This window comes from Pithys albifrons, chromosome 11 (genome assembly GCF_047495875.1).
Source record: "Pithys albifrons albifrons isolate INPA30051 chromosome 11, PitAlb_v1, whole genome shotgun sequence".
Taxonomy (NCBI): Eukaryota; Metazoa; Chordata; class Aves; order Passeriformes; family Thamnophilidae; genus Pithys; species Pithys albifrons.
Window position 1 is genome coordinate 10,468,127 of NC_092468.1, and position 21,135 is coordinate 10,489,261.

Below are 21,135 nucleotides of genomic sequence, written 5' to 3' on the forward strand. Positions count from 1 at the left end.
ACACAAGGCAGAATTTAACTCTCAAGGTAGCCACGTATATACTTCTAGGATATAGGAACCTATTTCACATTCAAGCTTTAACTTAATCTGTTCAGGCAGTGTCTTTCACTCCCATTAAGCTGAGTAATAATGCTTGGGAATCCTGTGCAGTGTAAAGGAAGTGCCATAGTCTAAAACTCCTTTCATTTTCAGAGCTGTTTGTGTGAAGGGGGAATGGGGAAATGCACATGTACAGTGTTCCTGGAGGGCAGGAAAGCCTTTCACGTACATAAGGACCTCTTGGTCCCATATAACCGTTTTCTCCTGGAAATCCTGGATCTCCCCTTGAGCCATTGTAGCCATCTAAACCATGTTTGCCTCTGGGTCCTTCCCTTCCTGGTAATCCCTGAAAGAGTTTAATATTTGTTAGAAGTACATCATGTTAAGTGCAAATTACTTTTTAAATGAACAGAACAGTTCAGAAGCCAGTGTCTCAGATCTGAATCAGAGGACATCTCACAGTGGTCCCAGTTTCATTCTCTTTGCATTAGAAATACTTTATATTCTCAGTAGGATTTTAATTTTTTGGGGGGTGTAGAAAAAATTATATAAGTTTTTTGTTTGTTTGGGTTGTTGTTTGTTTGGGTTTTTTTAATGCATAGCAAATATAACAGGAACAGCACTGGCTGAGAGGACCAGACTGAACTCTCACTTGAGTCAAAAAGTAACGTGCTGTCTTCTCAGAGAATAAAGACTTGTTCTCTAACCATAATCATTTTGGGGCTGTGAAGACAAGCTGAAAAAAAACTAAAAAGAAGTCATTTCAAGTAGCCTCACATTTTTGAATTGGTGGGCTGAAACAAGGAAAAACAGGACACAGCTTCACTCAGGCACAGAGTAATTGCAAAGATTGTGACTTTTCTAACCTAGCAAGAACTAACCAGTGTCCAGGTAAGAATTAGTTCTACTGCAAATTATCAATACAAACAGTGAGATTTTTCTTGGAATGATCTTCCCACTGGAGAAAAAAATTATTTCCACATAATTAAATGGGTTTTGTAAGGGACAAATACTAATTTTTCCCCAAAATTATTTTTGTGGGGGTTCTGAAAAATCATCAGGGAAGTATCCTCGTCATTTGCCTGAAATGATTTTATGATTTTAACTTCTTCCTGTCCTTAAGATCCTTCATCCCAATTTGAGGACACGTTTTCAACTGACATTTTTCATAAAGAGAATATGCATTTCTTGGGAACACTTGTTTTTTTTGTTTTGTTTTCTTTGTGCCTCTACATTATACAGACATTCTGGCAGCCCCATTGTCAAGTGTGAACAGCTGACAAGCAGATGCTGCAACACCCACTCAGTTTTTAGTTCTGTTTTCACTTTCAAAATTCAGCATTTTAACTTTGTTTGATTCGTATGAAACTGGTACCAGCATAGGAATCCAGGTCTAATAGATAGAGCCTTTTGAAAAACGCTGTGTCTAAGATGTTTCTCTTTCACCACACCCATTTTCACACTGAGGAAGACAATAAGAAAAATATATAATCACATTCTTATGAAGATATGTGTAGGACCTGCTTTGCTTATGCAGTCCCTATTCAGGCTAAAATTAATGGACTCCATGATTTTCCTGCAAGAGGACTACATGGGAAAATCAGAACATTTGAATAAAAAACAGAAACATTATTTGAGATATTGAGTATATTTGAGATATTTCCAGAAGTATTAAGAACGAATCAAGCAGACTACAGCCTGCTACAGAGCCTGAGAGAATGAACTCATTGCTTTTAATCCCAGATTGATACATGCAATGTAAATTTGGGCTCTCTCTGCCTTCACTGCCCCACTCCTGCATGAAAATTATGTACTTATCTCATTGGGATTTTGTGGAATTTGTTACCAATACTAAACAGTTTACTGTTATTATATATATATGTATATATATATATATGTATATAAATATATACAAGATACATATTAGTATATAATATATAAATAACTTCATTATTATGCATTTTTTGCAAAATATGTAATTCTGTAGTTGACATGATATCAACAGGTATAAAACCAAACAATTTATTGAGCCTGTTCTTCTTTTAGAGGACTTGCTATGACTTTCTAATAACCTTAATTTTTATAAAGCAATATTCTTTTAATACATACAGGAACACCATCTAAGCCAGGAAATCCTGGGACTCCAGTTGGGCCCTAAAAACATGAAAAACAAAGTTGCCGAGGTCAGTAACTCTTAAAAATAAAGAAAATCAAGAATATGTGATACTATATAGTAAGAAACAAAAACCAGTCTTGATTGAAATATGAATCAAAAGGTGTAACTGTCAGAAATAAATATCTGAAAAAAAACTTACATGGGCTTAGCAGAAGATCAGTGCCAATAGCTACACATGTAACAGAGTACAGGACAAATGTACACTCATACTCATTCATTCTCCTAAGATTATAAAATGACAGAGAAGGGGAAGTTGCCTGTAACTTATAAACTAATTCTGTGCATAATTTCACAATCCTGCTGCTGTTTTGATATTACCAGCAGCACAGTTTTTATTTATAGCATCTACATTTTCAGGTGGTTCGTGATTTCATAGTGATTTCAGTCATCCTCTGAGATCAGTGGAATTAGACCATTAAAAATAATTTAAGAGTCAAGCATGGGGATCATACAGCTATGAAAGATTTGAATCTGAACTACAATTTATACTCTGTAAGTGGTAATAAAATTCTGTTTAGTGCAGCACTTTTAAAAGAACCATATGGCTCACTCCAGCTCCACGTTTATTCCACAAACCCATTTGAGGTTAAGGAGAATGGCATGGTATGTAACAATCAGACTAAGCGTGTTTCATCTTATTTTATGTCTTCTGACAATTCTAATTTTCAAAATCACAGCAAAAAGTCTCCTAAAACATATTTTGAAGAACACCGTAATTAATTTCAGTGAGAATTTTATGTGAGCAAGAGTATAGTTTGGCAAATGCTTTTTGTTCATTCAGATTCTGTTTCACTTGTCAACATCTGACATTACAGAGTGTATACACCTCAAAGAGCAGTGTGTGGGGTTTCCTACCTTATCACCTTTCTCTCCAGCTGGCCCAGGCTGCCCATTCTCACCTCTCTGTCCTTTTTCCCCTGGCAGACCAGCTGGTCCTGTATATCCCAAGGACCCAATTGGACCTTGAGCTCCCAGCTCACCCGGCTGACCCTGAAAAGAGGCCAAAGATGTGAGTACTGCTGCAAACCTCACAGCAGGCAGCAATTCAGACATGACTGTATGGATAAAAAGGCTTACAATCTATAAATACTCATGATTCGGAACAGCTTGCTGTACATCCTGCAGAACTGTTCCATGCATTACATGCTATAGGAATGTGACCTTCAAATTTAACAGCTTATTTTCATCTTTATCAGGTCTCCAAGACCACCTCTCTGAGATGCCTGGGATAAATCAGAAGTCTTTCTGGCTCTACCAATTTAAGTATCACCTTTTGCAAGCCTAAGAGTCCACTGAGCAGAGCGTTGTGTTTTCCCATCAGAGAAATGAGGAATCATTTTAGACAAAGGGACTTCGTACACAATTAGCTCCCTCTTTCTTGTAAGTCAAGATATGATAATTATCTTAAGTTTTCTTAGCTCATGTTTTCCACCATCACTCTCAAATCTTAATGCCTTTTTTAAAAGTTCTGAAGTTTCCTGCAGGAAAAAATGATAGTTATTAGCCAACATATTTACAGAAAATATAAATTTTAACAGACCGTGTTAAAATGATTTTGAAGGTTGCAGAATGTCATTTATCTATAAGTGGCTCTGAATTGAGTATCTGTACCTACATTACCTACAGACCATATCCATGGATTTCTATTAACTTTTCTGAGGCAATAAATATTCACCTGAAGTATAATTACTTCCCATGCCAACTGAATTTTTCAGTCTATAGCTTTGCTCTGGGATTGTTGCAGATTTGTTGAAGGTTTCATTCTGTGCTTCTACAACTATGCCATCATAGATCCAAAGTGCTGAATAAAGCAAACTTCCTAATCAGACTTCACATGTGAGCTGCCTACATTTCCACCCTACAAAATCTAAATATTTATAGGTCTTTATTTATCTTCCTCAACTTTTTCATTCTGGATTATTTTCTCTGTTTACCTATAACTTGTTCTGTTTCCAAATTGAAGAGTGTTTTGATTCCTTTTCAGAATTCATCAATTAATTATACCATATTATTAAAAAAGAGAGCAAAATGGAGCCTTGTGCATTCCTGAAAAAAATATGTGACTTTAGGACCACTTGAGGGCAGTAAAAGATATTCCAGTATTCACAGAAATAACAGACCATATGTTTATTTCTATGAATGGATTGAAGGAAAAAATATGAGAGAAATGAAAGATGATTGCAAGCAGATATGTAGCTTCACGGAGCAAAAGAACTCAAGGCTTTTTCTCAGTGTAAACATTTCAGTAGACTGTCTGATAAAAACTCTTACCTTCTGAATTACAAGCAGGGACCTACATTTCTCATTTTTATTTATTTTCTATTTGTCTTTTTAAATAGGTGGGATTTGACACTTAGACATGAAGTGAAGAAATGGATGGCATTCATCATTCAATCAAGTCAGCAAAGAAACAAAGCAGGTAATTTAGCACATGTTTGGACAGGAACATATTACAGGTGTATGCTATAGTGGAAGCAGAACTGAATGACCACTGGCCTTTAAACTGTGAACAGAACTTAGTCCAGAGGCAAGAAGAATCCTACACTTAAAAATAGGTACTACGTGAAAAAAGTATCTTCATACAACTCATGTTTCATTTATATTTACTGGCTCATCTCATTTCAACCTTGGTCCTGCTTCCAGTGAAGTCATTGGAAAAAACTCAAGGCAGACTCAGCATGTTTTCTTCACAACAGGTACAATTTTCTTCATACCATAATTTGAGCAGTGTAAATTATTATGAAAATTAGGGACTACTAGTATTAAAAGCTGAAGATTCTGCGTGCTTTTTAATAGTGAATGGACAGTCAGGATTCTGGGTGTTTAATATGAGCAATTGCTTGCATGAACAATTGCAGCCTGTCTACTGGCACTGCCTTGCACATCCTCTGTTAGAAAACTGAATTTATTCATTGAAGTACTCTTAAAGCAGCCATTATGCCCTTTAAATACTTGATTTAAAAAAAAGACTTGACAACCATTTTAAGTAAAGCACAATTTAGAGTACAAGTGAAATGAATGAGACTTGTGATAAAACACCAATCTGAACCATTAACTCTACTGGAAGTGGTATGGGTTTTTAGTACTCTCAACCAGCTATTATTGTGCAAAATGCAACACTTAGCAGCAGGAGGGGAAAAAAAGCGTAAGATGCTACTCAATAATGTTCTAATGCCTTTCTCTTAATGCATTTTGTTGACAACAAGTTCCTGCAGCAGCTTTGGTGTTTTCAATATACAGTGAATATGCTCTGCATTCAAGTGTCGAAAGAGAAAATTTTCAAATCACGTTATGTCCTTTGGGCACTTGAAGAAACATGATTTTCATGGCACTCAGAAAAAAGTTGAGACACTGTATGCATTCTGCGGTAGTTATCTATCATAATTAACCAACAAACACTTCAGGTCATGTAGTCCCTTAGGTTGATAAAATATCTTTGTTTGCTGCTGCCCTGTGAATTTAATTGACTCCACGGTTTATGTCTTCAGTTAGAAGGTAGTGAAGTCATAAAACAGAGTCACTGGATCCAGAATTCACAATAGCTTTGGCAGCTGATACAACTTTAGCATGCCATGTGAAGCTGGTGGATTGTCTTTCTTTCTTTCAGCTCAAACACTGATAATGACTGGGAGCTTTGTTAAGACCAAACTGATACCATGTCATAACATCTATTATCACATCCATTATTTGTGCCCATCCAATGTGACTACACAGCATTACAGTCTCAGGACAGCTGTACAAATAAAGAGGATGAAGGTAGTCATGCTCATGTGGAAATGACAAATTAGCTCAGTTAAAATGAACAGAATATTATGCCTGCTCTGCCATCTGATGCCAATAAATTCCTTTAGGATTTCAATGCCTTGTTAATTGTCTAGGTCAGGAACTACCCATGCCAAGACTACGGTCTGTTATTTTAGCATATCCTGGGTTTGACCTGCTGTAAGAAATTGACTTTTGGCAAAACAAAGTTGTATTTTTTTTTAATTAAGTATGTTTCTTAAAACTAAGACTGCAAATACTTCAGGATCATGCAACAAAACATTTAATACTGTTTGGAAATGGCAACAGCCAAAGTTATTAGGCATTACTTTTTTTTTGATGCCTGAGACAGGAGCATCCAATTTTTAGAGAGCCCTGAGACTTAACTGTCTGAAACCACAATGTTTTAAAGGAATCTTAACTGGAAATAGAAAAAAATGGTTCATACTATTAGAGTGAATTCTGTTGTGCTTCTCATTATCAATAAAGTCAGGAGAAGCCCAGTTTTCACCTTCAGTTAGGATGGTAACCTGTGTTACAGGCTATGGGGATGTCCCCATGAGATGGGAAACGCACTTACCTCTGTTGATAAGGACAAAAATGGAAATGCTCAGCAACTCCATGCAATCAGATTGCAGGCAAATATCATAACACCCCTTTTCATTCTGCACTGGGCTCTGGCTTGTGACCAGCCTTTCTTATTTCACCAAGAGCAGGACAGAGAAAGGGAGGAAAGTAAAGCAGTCTGTGGGCAAGAAAGGAGTGCTCACAATGGCATTTGAAGACATGTTTTGGTTTATGATTGTTTAGTGAGGTGGGCACAGCTGCTGCTACTCTAAGCTCCACCCATGTCCTCTCCCATTTTTGAAGAGCCTGTCTACAACACAATAAAGCCACAGCTTCCAGGGCTTGGAGAGGTGTCCATCCTGGGAAGATTCCACTCCTCCCTGTCAGTGTGTAGGACTGGGACCAACCCCAATTTTATGTAAGTCAAAGCTCCACAAAAATCCTCTCTCTAAACATGAACTTGATCAAGATGAAATCAATCTGAGAAATCACACAACTTAACAGTAAATCCACTTTCTTGTCCTTAATAGAGCAAATTAGATAACCTCTTTTTCACAGTCAGATTTTGAGCCAACTAAATTGAATAGTAACTGTTAGAGCTTGACTTATGATAGAATAATAGAATTGTTTGGGTTGGGAGGGACCTTAAAGATCATCTTGTTCCATCCCCTCTGCCATGGGCAAGAACACCTTCCCCTAGACCAAGTTACTCAAATCCCCACCTGGCCTGGCTTTGAAGACTTCTAGGGATGAGACATTTACAAATTCTGTGGGCAACCTGTTCCAGTGCCTCACCACTCTTACAGGAAAGAATTTCTTCCCAGCATTTCATCTGTACTTACACTCTCTCAGTTGGAAGCCATTCCCCCTGGCCCTGTCACTAAACGCTCTTGTAAATAGTCTCTCTCCATCTTTCCTGTAAGAAGCATCTGAATCATTTTGCAAACTACTGGAAAATTTGATGACTTTTTATCATCTTCTTCAATGGTCTAATATGATACAAGAATGTAATAACTGATGATGCAGCATAGTATTCACAGTGATACTTCACAGAAGCACAACAAATGACAGTGAAGTGCTGGAAACATTATTCACAGTGTACTTTGTTTTGTGCTTTAACCCTGAGGGACTATGGAAAGAAAAACTATCCAATAAGCCAGTGGGTGTCACTATTGTGTTAAACAAACTGAACAAATGATAATTTGGCACTGAAACTCTGTTAATGGTTGAAAGCAGAGAGCTACAGATAGAGCATTGTAGACCACAAATAATTAACATCAGATTAGCTAATAAAATTAAATTGCGTTTTGCTCTGAACCATTTTATTGAAACAAGTCACAGATTGGAAAATTTTGGTTGATTCAAGCCTGTAAAAAAAGGAATGATTTTGTAGGGTTTTACCTTGCCTGATGTGGAAAATCTTAGCAATTGGCAGCAAGAGAAAAACAGTATTTTTAGTATGGTAGAAGAGGGGAACCAAAAGTATTGAGAAAAGAAAGTTGCTCAAGAACAAAAGAAGGGATAATTTAACAGGATCAAAACTTTTGAGAAATTTGGAAAAATGTCTCATATGAAAAATGCTAATTTACAGATGCTGTAGCTGGACCTAGAACAACCTCAAAGAGACCTTAACATGAGGGAACTGGAGTGATCCTATTCCTATTCCACATTCTGGACTCTATTGCTTACTGGTTCAAATCCTGACTTCTGGACCAAGACAACTGTCTACTCCTGTGCCTTGTATCAAAAAATGTGTGATCTACTTCAGATGTAAATTTAAGGATCTCATTTCTCTGGGAATGTCAGTGAAATATAATAGAAATACTACAGAAATGTATAGCTGGTCTCAGGAATCTTCTATTTTAAAACTTACCATAGGTAACATACAGGGGGAAAAAATTATCACGTATGAGGCAAATAGTAGTAGAAATCTGGATTTCCTCAGATGCTACTGAGGATACAGCTCTGATAGTGGATTCAACTAAGATCATGTACTTGAGATCAAATAGATGAATTTTACATAATTATTTCCCGAGTGTTCAACTTGAAAATTCAAATACAAGTACTGGATATTCCCCATGAATGACAGGCTGACATGCAAAGAAGTGTGATTTAATAAATGCCTCTTACTCTCTCAAACAGACAGAATTTGCACAGTTTCACAGTCAGTGCATTTTGAACAGGTTACACTGTGCTGTAAATCCCACTCAGATAGCCCAGGGGATCTGCTGGGGAAATCTGACATTCCTAAAACCCACTGGGGAGATGTTACAAGAGAAGCAATGCCACTGCACAGGAGTGTCCTCATTCTTGCCCCTTGCCCTGCAGTGACTGCCTGAGAGCAGCTGACTTTCTAACTTACCTGTGACAGCCAACTGACTCAGCATCTCCTGGGGATGCTTACTCCTTATATCCAAAATTACAGAAACTGTGAGACCTTCCCCTCAGATTTCTGTTTGCTACGTTCTCCCCTACACTAGGACAAAAATAAACCTCTTGCTTCATCTGCAAAAGAACGAGCATTGGTCCTGCTGAGTTATATTTATTATTCACTTTGGTCCAGGCATTTCACATGATCTCACAGAAGCCAGATCAGGTTGGGTCATGAATAGATGCTTACTTTCTAAATCTACTTAACGCTATAAACAAAGCCAAAGGAATTGAATGGGATCAAACTCTGGGGTCAGCACAGGACAGGTTTACAATTGGTCAGTGCTAACTGCAAACATTTTTTTTAACTATCTGAATTCTGTTAGAGCAGCCAGCATTTTTGGAAGCCTGTGATACAACACTGCAGGAGTTATCTAGTTAAAAACAACTTCCCAAGTTAGAAAAAGAGAGAAAATGGTGGAAAGGTTTCACTGTAATGAAAATTAAAATCACAGACTTTATGGCATAACAAAAAAGAAAGAGGAGGAAAATCTAAACCAATGAAGTTGCTATTTACCTCTAAGTAAAAACATTGACTTCTACTGCCTACTGGAAGCCCATATATCTTGACTGGGAAAGAATAGGCAGAAGTCTCAGTTGTTCCAGGCTGGCACTCAGCATCATATAGAACACTTACTGGCAGATGTACTTTTGCTAGTGATGCATTGCTCTCATTTATCTGTTCTACAGTTCTTTAATAAATAGATAGAGTAGCACACAGTGATTTAACAGCACATTTAATGGTGTGCTATGAAAGAAAGAGTCCTTTTGAGTTGTGACATGAGATCAAAAATTAAATAGTGTAATGTAAAACTAAGGCCAACAAGACTGTAATCCCAATTAAACAGGAATCAAAATTTCACTGTGATGTGAACCACCCTAATGTTACACTAGCAGCAGGAGTGACTAGAATGTTTTCTACAGTGATTTCTTGCTAATGAATAGGAGTGCAAATCTGTTTATGGCACAGAGTTATCTCAGTTGAGAGAATTAAAAAATTACAGGTACAGAAGCTCTCCAAAACCCAACAGAGCAACTGAAGCAAAATTATACTGATTTGATATAAATATTAAATGGAAGTTCAGCTACTTGCTTCTACTTTCCCTTCAACTCACCCAATTTCAGTACATTCAGGTATGGCCATGGTAGTTTTGTTTTCTTAGTCCCCCAGTCATCTTTTTTCTAGCTAAAATCTCCATTATTTTGTTCATTATTTTTTAATGAAGGAGTCTTTTGATGTTGAAATTTAAATGATTTCCAAATGGGCAACTAGAAGGCAAAGTTCTAATTCCAGAAGTTCCAAAATTTTAGGCTTGTACAGTCTTTCAATGATCATTTATTTCTTAAACTTCAAAGAAAGGATTGAGGAAGATGCAAAATGCTGAGGAACCTGCCTGAGACCAGGAGTCAGACAAAAAAGTGGATAAAACCAGTGTTTTGCATTCTAGAAAGCTAGCAATAAGATAAAAAAAAAATTATTTTGGATTGGGTAGTCTCCATAAAAGCTGGGAAAGCAATGTTAGTGTATCAGAGTGTAAAGACAGAACACAGCAAATTTTAGAAATCAAAATATTTGTAGGCTGAAAAAAAATTAAGTAATCCTATAGAAAATTGTTCATCACCATATATTAGTATATGTGCAGCAATCTATCTAAAGTGATGTTTAGTTAAGCCCTATTTCATATAGGGTCTGAAAAGTACTTCTGTTTCTTGCATATTGATTAATAGAAATGATTGCATGCAATATAACTTCATATTACATTGAAGACACTTTTGGCACCCAAAACAGTCTACTCAGTGGCCCTGAGAGGCACTGCAATGGCACTAGTCAAAATACTTTCCCTGGGATGCCCTTTTGTTAACACAATGATACCGAGATATACCCATCCTAGGCCTCTATTATTAAAATCCTACAGTATGGGGGACTCTCATGTAGACATAATCCTGGAGGATTAGAATAGGCTCCAAGGACACCATGGCAGTGATAATGACACAGCAAAGTGTGCAGCCAGCTGCAGAAGCACAGGAAGGAAAAGGTGTCTCTTGCTTTTCTGGCCACTCAGGTGGTACACAAACAAATGGGGCACACAGCTCTTCTAAAATTGATCCACCATATTCAAGCTTTCTAAATCCAAACATTAGGACTTTGATAGAAAACAATTTCCATCACTGACAATTTTTCAGTTGATCACTAATCAGGACACGTATATATAAAAGTTTTTTCCTCATACAATGGTTAAATTGTTTGCTATCGCTATATAGATATGTATTTTGAGAAAGAACAGCTGAGATGTACTAGTCATCACTGTGCCCTATTTCAATTAACAATCAGCAGCATGCACCGTTACCAATTTTAGCATGTAACATGAAAATTGCTTGGCTTCATTCAGTGTTTTATAATTCTTTAGAAGACAAAGACATTTGGATTTTTTTATATACTTAATATATTGAGTAAAAGTCTGCAAACTTTCCCAGAGTCACCTAACCCAAATAAGAAAGAACTACATTCTCAGGAACTAATGAATGGTATAGACATTCTCTTAACCAACATCTTAATAGAAAACAAAAACAGATTTCTAAACAACATAGATTCAGAATTACATTTCTCTAACTACTAGATTGATCCCAAAGAACCTGCTATAGTTAGATGTGTCTCTGTCTGAATACTGATTTATTGATTTATGTCAACTATATTGGTTTTCAGGAACAGCAATGTGCACAAAATGAAAGGTATTTACAACAGTAATTATCATTAGTTCTAATAATCCCTTACCCTTGATCCTTTTTCTGGAAAGCACCGGCAAACTGAACAATCCTGTCCCCCACATGGGTCAATATATGCATATCCTCCCTAAAAATTTAAAGTTTATGGATTTATCAGTATGCAACAGAAAACAGTCACTTCATCAAGCACTGTCAACTGGACATACTAGTTAATTCAGGCAAAAAATTTGTCTATCCTTGCATACTCATAGGGCAATTTCCTTCTGATGTAGAAACTTGGCATAGAAGCAAACGTAGATCTTTAGCTTGACACATATGAGACTTTGCTAATACTTGCTTAATAGAAAGCACACATCAATACTATATTTAAAATCCTCCTAACTTTCTTGGACCTCTCATCAGCATAAACATGCTGGCAAGGGAGAAGCAATAAGTAAAAGCTTACAGAAGGTGAAAGAAATTAATTACAAGTTATGTTACATACCACTAACTATTACAACCAAATACAATGTAGGCAACAGGCTGCACCTAGATAGAATTTTTAACAGTCAGCATTTCATTTGTAATAATGTGAAATGTTAGGAGATTGTTTACAAAGAAATCCTAAAAGGCAAAACAAGCTTAAGGAGCAAGAAGCTCACTCAGCAATAGAGCCTTACATTTCATTCTTGTTTATTAAATGAAATAAGAAGTATGTGCATGGTGTAATTATGTATTGCCTACTATTCTTTTACTTATTTGTTGTATTAAAAATTTCTGTCATTGTCCTCTTAATAGCAAAGAGGTGATTACTTTGTTTCATCAAAGTGCACAGAGTAAAGAAAGCATATTCAAGGAGAAGCTAAAACACTAGGAAACATAAATTCAGCAGATTTATTGTGTGGTAAGTGAACACAGTTTCATAATTCTTTTCTATTTACCCAAATGTAGTAACAAACATATACCAATTATACACACCATATGCACTTATAAACTCACATAGATGGTTGAAATGTCCAATAAATGCCATCATTTTTTCAGCATAAGGAGTTAAAAGATTTAAAAATAATGTAGGAAAACAAATAAATAGCGATAACAAAAATATTTGCTCAGTGTGGATTTTCGTTATTATCAAGGTCAACATTGTTTTGTTACTGGTTTTAATACTCAACAGAAACACTATAGGTTCATACTTCAGTGTTTCAAGGAGAAAAACGCTGACAAATATTAGATAAGGGGGGGAAATTTTGTTCTTTCTATCTATAACATTTTTAGATTATCTGGAACTCCTAAACTCCTGAACAAGAGGGTATGATGGTCTCTCTCACAGACTACTTCTCTTTCCCACACTGGATTTCTCAGGAAAATACTAACCTACCCCACACTAGTCTCTAGTTATTAAAAACTTGCCACTCCTGGAATGCCAATGGAATGCAAGCTTCCAATAACATGTAAGCTGTTACTCTTTATTCTAATTGAACATATTTATTTAAAAAAAGAATTTCCATTTTCAACTAAAAAGGGATGACTTTAGGAATATAAAATAACAAAAAAAGTGCTTTTAAATATTTGAAAAAATCAAATAGAATGGACTGGAAGGAAGTTTCAGCAAGGACATTGCAAACATAAGGTTGATATGAAGGCCAGTACAAAGAGGAAAATAAATATATTGTAAGTGCAATTTTGGCTTCAGAGAGATGGGAATGCCCAGGGAAGCCAGTTTAAAATCTAGGCTAACATACAGAGCAGAGCTGGAAAGCTGGAGTGACATGTGTCATAATGCAGAGCCATCACAGGCACTTCATGAGGAAGGAGACAGACTTAGTGCACAAGAGAGATTTTTTAACATGCAGCTTTCCAAAAGCATCTAAAGATGCCAGAATTAGAATTTAGGAGAATCCAAAGGAGAAAATTACAAAATAGTTAGGCTGAGCAACAGGCACAGAAAGGAAAGCTAGAACTGCAGAAATACTGAAAGAAAAGCTACAGTTTTCCCACACTATAGAATCTATAGAACTATAGATTTTGGTCCATATAGTGTTACTTGTTTGAACCGTAGCATCCTATCTCTCCCCTTTCTAAAGAAAACATCAATGTCACTTACCCCATCAACTCTTTGTGCTGAAAAAGCAATCAGCAGCCACCTGATTTAAAAGAAGAAGAAAACAAAGTTAAAATGAAACTTGCAATATCAAACCTTCACAAAAATTTAGTGTCTAGAAAATGAGGAGTGTGTAGATATGATTAAGTTCTGTTTGGGGTGATTATATAGTATTTTTATAAGGGATACACACCATCAAGAAATAGTCAGCACATGCTATGTATCTCAAATATATGATTTCAAATCCTGAGATCAAAATATATTTTGTCTAAGTTAGTCATATGGTCAACTCTTTCGAGAACTGAGAACTGTACCAGCAAATTGATTACTCTCTCTGATTATTAATTATTCATCGATTCAAACTGGAAATAATATAACCTGTATATGCACTGATATATACTGATAAATTCAATACTGAAAATTTTTACATGTTTTAGCCATTTATCTACATTTACTCCATATACTTTTTACACTTATGTTGCCTACTAATTGCTTTCAAATATACAGATTTTACTGAAACAAAATATTTAGGCAAATCATTAGTAGCAGCTGAAGAGAGAAGCGCATATTGTCCCTTGCTAAATAAGAAACAAAGCACCAATCAAACAATGTGAGATGTCCAGATGTTCAGGTGCAGCAGTAAATGGTGGAGAAATCTTATGCATGCCAGTCGTTCATCCTTTATTGTATCAAGTAGGTTTGTGTAGAAAGGATTTGACTTCATAGAAACACTTCAACCAGGTAGCAGATAATAGCATTGGTTTGTTCTGTGATCATTACTAATTTAAGCCCATTTTTGCTTCTCACCTTCTGAACTTTCAGGCAGTCTCTGTAAACACTCCCCATATCAAAGCTGGCCAGGTATGAGTTATTTTTCACTTAAGAAAACAGCAAGTTTTAATGAAGCCTTGCAAAAGTGAAATAGAAATTTGGTGGTGCTGTTCTTGATATATGGTGCTGCAGCCTCCCTTCTTTCCAGTCATACACAGCAAGAATGTGTTTGCCTGATTCCCTGTCATTTCAAAATCCCTGCCTCCTGAAGCCAGGCAGACCTTTCCTACCATGGACTCAAATCAGCAGAGACTGTAAGAGGTAAGTCAGCCACAAATAATGAAGATAAAAGAGCTACCTCAGAGAGATGGCTGGGCAAGAAGGCTGCTACGGTGGGGAACACCTGAATAACAAGCAGTCTGGGTTTGCACAACCCAAATAAATGTGGAAAAAACACTGGAGAGAGGAGAGGCATATTAACACAACAAACTATTCTGGGACAGACCTACACACTTCAGTTGGTCATTACTTCTTCTTCTCCAAACATGTTCATTACTAGAATGTAGGGACATCTTTCTTCTTAAAACAGACTCAGAATTATAGTTCCTGTTTCCTACTGTTTAAAAAGTCTAGAGCCTGAAATTTAAATGGTATAAACTTACAGATCAGCAAGCAAGCTCAAATACAATAAATTATCACCTAGGCTTATCAACTTTATGACAGTCTACAAATTATTTAACTGCTGATTTTTTTATTACTATTAAATTGATAGCTAAGAATATATCTCAGTGAGTCTGGTTAAAAAATTTAGTGATCTGTAAAACTCACCAGGCAGCTGTAATAAGCCACTTAATCCGTTCAAATGAATCCTTTGTTAATGCCATTCACGCTGATTGAGGATCTGTATATGCAGCACTTTTTTTTCCCTCTTTAAACACCAGGTCTTCTCTTTCCTTCTGTTTGTGGATGGTCTATAAACACTGTTCCATACCGTTGTGGTTTTCCGCTCTGAACCTGTTTATATTAAAATATACATCCAATATACAAACATGAATATTTACTGGATAACCTAAAATAAGTCTTCATCATTTGTATGTGTCACACTACACATCTTTGTGTTGGCACTACATTATGTTATTCCTATTCAGACTGCATTTTATTTTATCAGCAACTAACTATTTCAAGGTGACCATATTAAATAATTACAGACTACAGATCAATATAAAAAAGGGTACAAGCTTTCAGCCTAGAAAAGAGATAGTCTTCATTCAGTATTTAAAATAATGAACAAAGAACATCTTGCATCATCATTTCTTAAAAAGCTACCATAGCCACCATTTTTCTTAAAGGCATTAAAACAAAAGATGCAACACTCATCAAGAGTAAAAAACAAAATGAACTTAAAAAAAAAAGTCAAGAAAATATATGCTATAGTTTCAAGACCAGAATTAGCACCAGTATCACTTGCAAACTGGGCCGGACCAGTCTGTGAGCATTTGAGCAAAGGAGGACTACTCTGAATGCAGAGTAAGCCATATGCATTTTCAGCTCAAGAGTTCTACCCATATGCATGGATAGATGACAACCATTGGAAACATTACCTAGAGGTTTTTTGCTTTATTTTTAGTACATTTTATCCACAGCTTTTGCCAGGATTTAGGAAGCTGCCAGTCCTACATGCAGGACTGACCAGTGGCCTCTAAAGTCCCACACAGTCAAATTTTGCATACATAAATTAACTACACAGTGCCTCTGTGACCTATGGTTGAAATCCAGCAGCATATGTGCAGGTTTATGCACCAATGTGTTGTTTCAACCTTTTTGTGAGCTCAACTTCACAAGTCCAGAGTAATGGCCAGCTTGTGCATATCTTTATATCCCCCCAAAAAGAAAAAAAAAGCTGTAATCCTTTGTAATAAGGCACATCTGGCAAAAGATTCACACTGGTTATTTCAAAGTGAGAGTTTAAGAGGCTTAAGAGGTTAGCACAGATTATCACAGGCTTCTGGTTTTTAGTCTTCCAAATGTGGGGAGGTAGTTTTGAGGAGTCTGAACACTGACTAGAGTGAATAGACAGGAGTTCACTTCCTTTGAGAAGTCTCCTGAGGAAGCAAAGACAATCAGTTTCTGAGAAGGGAGCAAGGTTGTGAACTGCAGCAAACTGGCCGCTCTCTGATATCTGTTCAAGTGACAACTGTGTTTGCTTTGTTAAACAAATGAGTGTACAGTTCCTGAAACATTACTGTTTTGCTTTCTATTATTTGGATAGTGTGACATCTTTCTAACCAGAACTAATCTCTAAATAATATTGACTCCTGTGTGTATGCACAGTATATCCAAATCCCACAGTATGAAGAAGAGACTTTGCAAGCTACTGTGCAATGACTGATGAATAAATAGCCTAAAGGCAGCCAACCCATGCTGCAAGATCACACTCTACATGTATTGTACAGTACTCCATTCATCTGCCAAATTCTTAGTCTCTTTCTGTGCCCCAGTTCTCCATCTGTAAGAAAAGAAAAAATAACAGCATCCCTAATAATAAAATAGTATTCCACTAGCATTCCTACTTCACTGGTTTTTTACATTAAAAATATAAACAATGTATGTAAAATCATGAGGCAATACAATACTGCAGGAATGGATTGCCTCAAATGGAAAATCCAAGCCAGTCATAAAGTGTTAGACCTTGTAGAAATGTGTTCCTGTTGCCCTCTATCCATCTCATTATTTAATTATCCAAACAGCTTCTGAAAATTAAGAAGGAAATTATATTTGGTATGTTTGCTTTGTATTAGCAATGAAATTTTATTTTCAAATTAAATCCACTTTGATCCAACCCACTGACACAGTTTGAAATAATACTTAGTGCATGAGTGAAAGACTTGCACTTCTCTGCTTGTTATTTTTTCATGGCTATCAAAGGCCCATCATTTTCCAAACAAGTTGAAGTGCTCAGTAGCTAATACAATAATACAAGGACTACAAAGTGTTATTTAGATTGATGTGATATATTGATCTCATGTTTTATATTTTGAAGCAATCACAACAGTTACCCCAATAGAATATTTACTTAATTCAAAAGAAGATAGAATTTCCTCACAGGGTTTTCATAATTTGAAAATTGACTCACTATCTCTTTATTAGAGCAATGTTTAATTCACTCAATATTCTCCATGAGTTCATTTATTGCCCCTAACAGCGGTCTGCCTGCTTTCTTCTGTTTCTCACTATAATTGTTGACCTCGTATTCAGGAGCTCTCCTTTTGAGTGCTACCTTCTCAACTCAGCGACAGTCATGCATCATTTCTGAGGACTGACCACTCTCTTCCACAGTAGTCTCTGACCTCATTGTCTCACAGAACCCTGAACCTTTGTTTTCACTTTTGTGTAAATGTCTGCTACCGTCTGTCTAACACTAGGTTTTCTAATATTGAATTCCAGTTCTGGATTTAGATGCTTACAATTTATAAGTGCTTTTGGCTTATAAACAACTGTAGACCTCATTTTTTGTCTTATCTAAAAATGTAACACGGTTAAAGTCAACAGATGTAGAAATCTGACAAAATGTGTCATTTAGTGGTTTTATCCCTAAAATACTATTTCTTCTACATGGTCATCATCAATCTGGCTTGAAAACAGGGGTTTTCCCCTCCTTTCTCTCTACACCTTGCTGTCTATGTCAGCCTGCTCTCACAGATGCTGGATATTTTAGAGCCAAGTTGTTAACATTGTTCTGTGTACAAGATCTTTGACACTGACCATGGTGTTCTGCTCTCACAGAGGTGTGTTCTTACTGGTAGTACCAAACTTTAGGGGAAAGTAACCTCTACTAACGAGCTTTCACAGCAGATTTCATGGGGGGCTGACAAGACTGTCTACTGGAAGGAGATCCAGCTCTACTCCATGCGTGTATACAAAGCTGTTTTACGTAGCTCTGTGGTCAGCTTTCTGCTCTTTTAGCTTTTATGAAAGCCTTTAGGTTTGCATTTCACGGGTACTCCTAGAGTTATATATAGATATATGTTATACTGTTGCTTTTTCTGTATCACTTCTAGTCCTTAATAAAACCTGTAATATCAGATTCCTGTACAGCATCCATGAGCGCTACAGAGAAGGTAAGGCTGCTGTGGCTGGAACTGCCAACATACTTTCTAAGTTTGCACCATGTCAGAACAGCACTTTATTTGCTGAGATTTTTACCTTGACTATGCACTACTTACGTCAATAGGATAAATGTGATAAACTTCACACATCGCCAACACTTCACAAATCCCAATTCCATTCACAAAAGCTTTATATCATACTAAACTATACGGAAAGCCTGGAAAGAAACACTTCTCTCTGATTTCCACTTACAGTGGGGCAGCATTGTGTCCCTTCTGGGACTTCTTGGTCTCCGCTGACTCATTAAAAAAACGTTTGAGGGAGAGAAAAGCGTAGCCGAAAGGATAACACTCGCCCCGGAGCACCCCTGCAGGGGTGGGATGACGCTGCGGACCCGGCTGCCGCCGGCCCATCCCGGTGCCGCCTCGACCCCACTTTCAGAGACCCCTTCTCTCCGCCGGGGCTCGCCAGCCCACCCCGCTCCGGGCGAGCCGTGCCTTGCTCGAGCTGCGCTCGGGGCTGGCCCGGGCGGGTCCCGCTCCCCATCCTCGTCCCGGTCCCCATCCCCGTCCCCACGGCCGCTTGGGCGGTGCCCGCCACCTGCGCCCTCCCGGCGGCGCGGGTGGAGGACGGAGCCAGCCCGGCTCCCTGGCACACCTGCAGCTGGCCCGGGATCGGGTTGCCCCTCAGCGCGCTGCCCGCCCCCTCCCGAGAAGCGCCAGGTGCCGCCGCCCTCCGCACTCACCTCGGCTCCCAGGCGGGAAAGCCCCCGACACCTCGCTCACTCCATGCCCGTTGAGGACGGACAGATGGACGGACGGCCAGCGGCTGCCAGCGGAGCCCAAGGCAGGAGGCGCAGCGGGGAAGAGAAGAGGGGAGGAGGAGGTGGCCCCGCCCTGGCCAGCCCCGGCCCCTGTCCCCTCCCCACCCCGGGGCGCTGCGAGCGCCGACGCGGGTGCGAAGCAGGAGCCCCCAGGCCAAAACCCGCGGGAGGGCGGGCGGGGGGCAGAGTCGGAGCGCCCCGGGACTCCGCGCAAGCAGCGCCGAGGCGGGGATGGCCGGCGGGGGCTGCTCGGGCCGCCTGGCGCCGGTGCTGCTGCTCGCCCTGCTCTGGCCGGGCCGCGCCGCCGCGGCGGAGGTGAGTGAGGAGCGAGAGTGAGCGCCGGACGGGGCGGCGGCGCGGGGGTCCCGCGGGGGCACCTGGGGCAGAGCGGGGCTCAGCCCGCGGGTCCCGCTCTCCCCGCGCTGTGTTGGCCCCTGGCGAGAAAGGAAAGGTGTCTGTTTAAGAGGATGCGCCTCCCCCGCGCCAGGTACGCGCTCTCGGACAGGGCAAGGTGCGGGGAGGTGGGAGGTGAGGCGTGGTGCTCCTCGCCCAGCTGCGGGGCGCCGCCACCTGCGCGCCGCTACCTGCTCACCGCTGCCCGGCGGCGATGGGGATGGGCATGGGCCTGGGGATGGGGAAGGGCGGGGAGCCCCGCACAGCGCACCGCGGCCCTGCTGGTCTCACGGGAGCTTCCCGCCCTCCCCGCCGAGGGGCTCCCGGCAGGGAATGGGGGCACAGCAAGAAAAGCAGCCGCGGAGGTCCGTCCTGCCGGCCCGGGGCATGTGGGTGGCGAGGACGGAGCGGTGCTGGGTGCGGGTGGTCTCCGAGGTAAACACTCCCGGAGCGGCACTGACTGTCTGGACCACCTGTGCCACCTTCACGACAAACTGATTTTACAGACTGTCTTTCAGGTTAAAAAATGAGTGTGCATCATCGTTGGGTCAATAAATTCTTCTAGATCATGTTGTAGTCTTAACTGTTCCTCTCTCCTGTGTCTGGTTGTAAGAATGAGGTGGTGCATTCCCAGCTGGGAGAAGAGCAGTCCACTGTGAGGGTACATGGGCCAGCGTGGCTTTCAGCGTTTGAGAGCTGCCAAACAGAAAACTGACAGTTTTAGTAAATTTCTGAGCGACTTCAAACACACAGAACCGCTGGTTTTGGTAAATTTCTCGTTCTCTTTCTCCCGGTATAGTCACCAGTGTTAAGTTTGCCTTGCATGTGTTAGTAAACCTCTAACATAGTACATCAAAATCCTTTACTGTCTATCAAAACATTTTGAAGTTCACCTTTGTAAGGAAAAAAATGTGATCTACTTTGCTGTTGCTAAACCAGAGCCCTATTCTGCTATAATGATCTGAAGCAGACTAATTAGTAATGTTTCTTCTAAATTAATGCAGCTCTTTTGCTCACCCATTCTGGGTAAAGTGTCTGGAAACAGGATAAGCACCTCACCCAATATGTGTCTGTTTTTTTATGGCACTCTAATTTGCTGTTTTGTTTAGTCATTTAACAAAGATGTAATTGTTGTGTTTGTAATAGAATTAAAATACCTCTTAGTTCTTATGTAGAACAGAGGTACTGGATATATTTGCAAAGTATGTGTTTTCTGCAGAGTTTTTCAGGCTCTGCTTGGATCAGATGTTTACTGTAAAGCAA

General features: G+C 39.1%; 2 protein-coding genes across 2 annotated transcripts in view; one reads left to right on the top strand and one right to left on the bottom strand.

Moving 5' to 3' along the window:
• The window catches only part of COL4A4 (collagen type IV alpha 4 chain), a 66,359-nt gene extending 46,873 nt beyond the window's left edge, over nucleotides 1–19,486 (bottom strand). Inside the window, exons 1-7 of the mRNA XM_071566748.1 lie at nucleotides 19,402–19,486; nucleotides 15,378–15,563; nucleotides 13,782–13,821; nucleotides 11,748–11,825; nucleotides 3,071–3,205; nucleotides 2,149–2,193; nucleotides 269–385 (exon numbers count right to left, since the gene is read on the bottom strand). Coding sequence (XP_071422849.1) covers nucleotides 269–385; nucleotides 2,149–2,193; nucleotides 3,071–3,205; nucleotides 11,748–11,825; nucleotides 13,782–13,821; nucleotides 15,378–15,433 — 471 coding nt within the window. The 5' untranslated portion in view covers nucleotides 15,434–15,563; nucleotides 19,402–19,486. The remainder of the gene's footprint in view (nucleotides 1–268; nucleotides 386–2,148; nucleotides 2,194–3,070; nucleotides 3,206–11,747; nucleotides 11,826–13,781; nucleotides 13,822–15,377; nucleotides 15,564–19,401) is intronic.
• Nucleotides 19,487–19,640: 154 nt separating this feature from the next.
• The window catches only part of COL4A3 (collagen type IV alpha 3 chain), a 57,846-nt gene continuing 56,351 nt past the window's right edge, over nucleotides 19,641–21,135 (top strand). Inside the window, exon 1 of the mRNA XM_071566721.1 lies at nucleotides 19,641–19,794. Coding sequence (XP_071422822.1) covers nucleotides 19,711–19,794 — 84 coding nt within the window. The 5' untranslated portion in view covers nucleotides 19,641–19,710. The remainder of the gene's footprint in view (nucleotides 19,795–21,135) is intronic.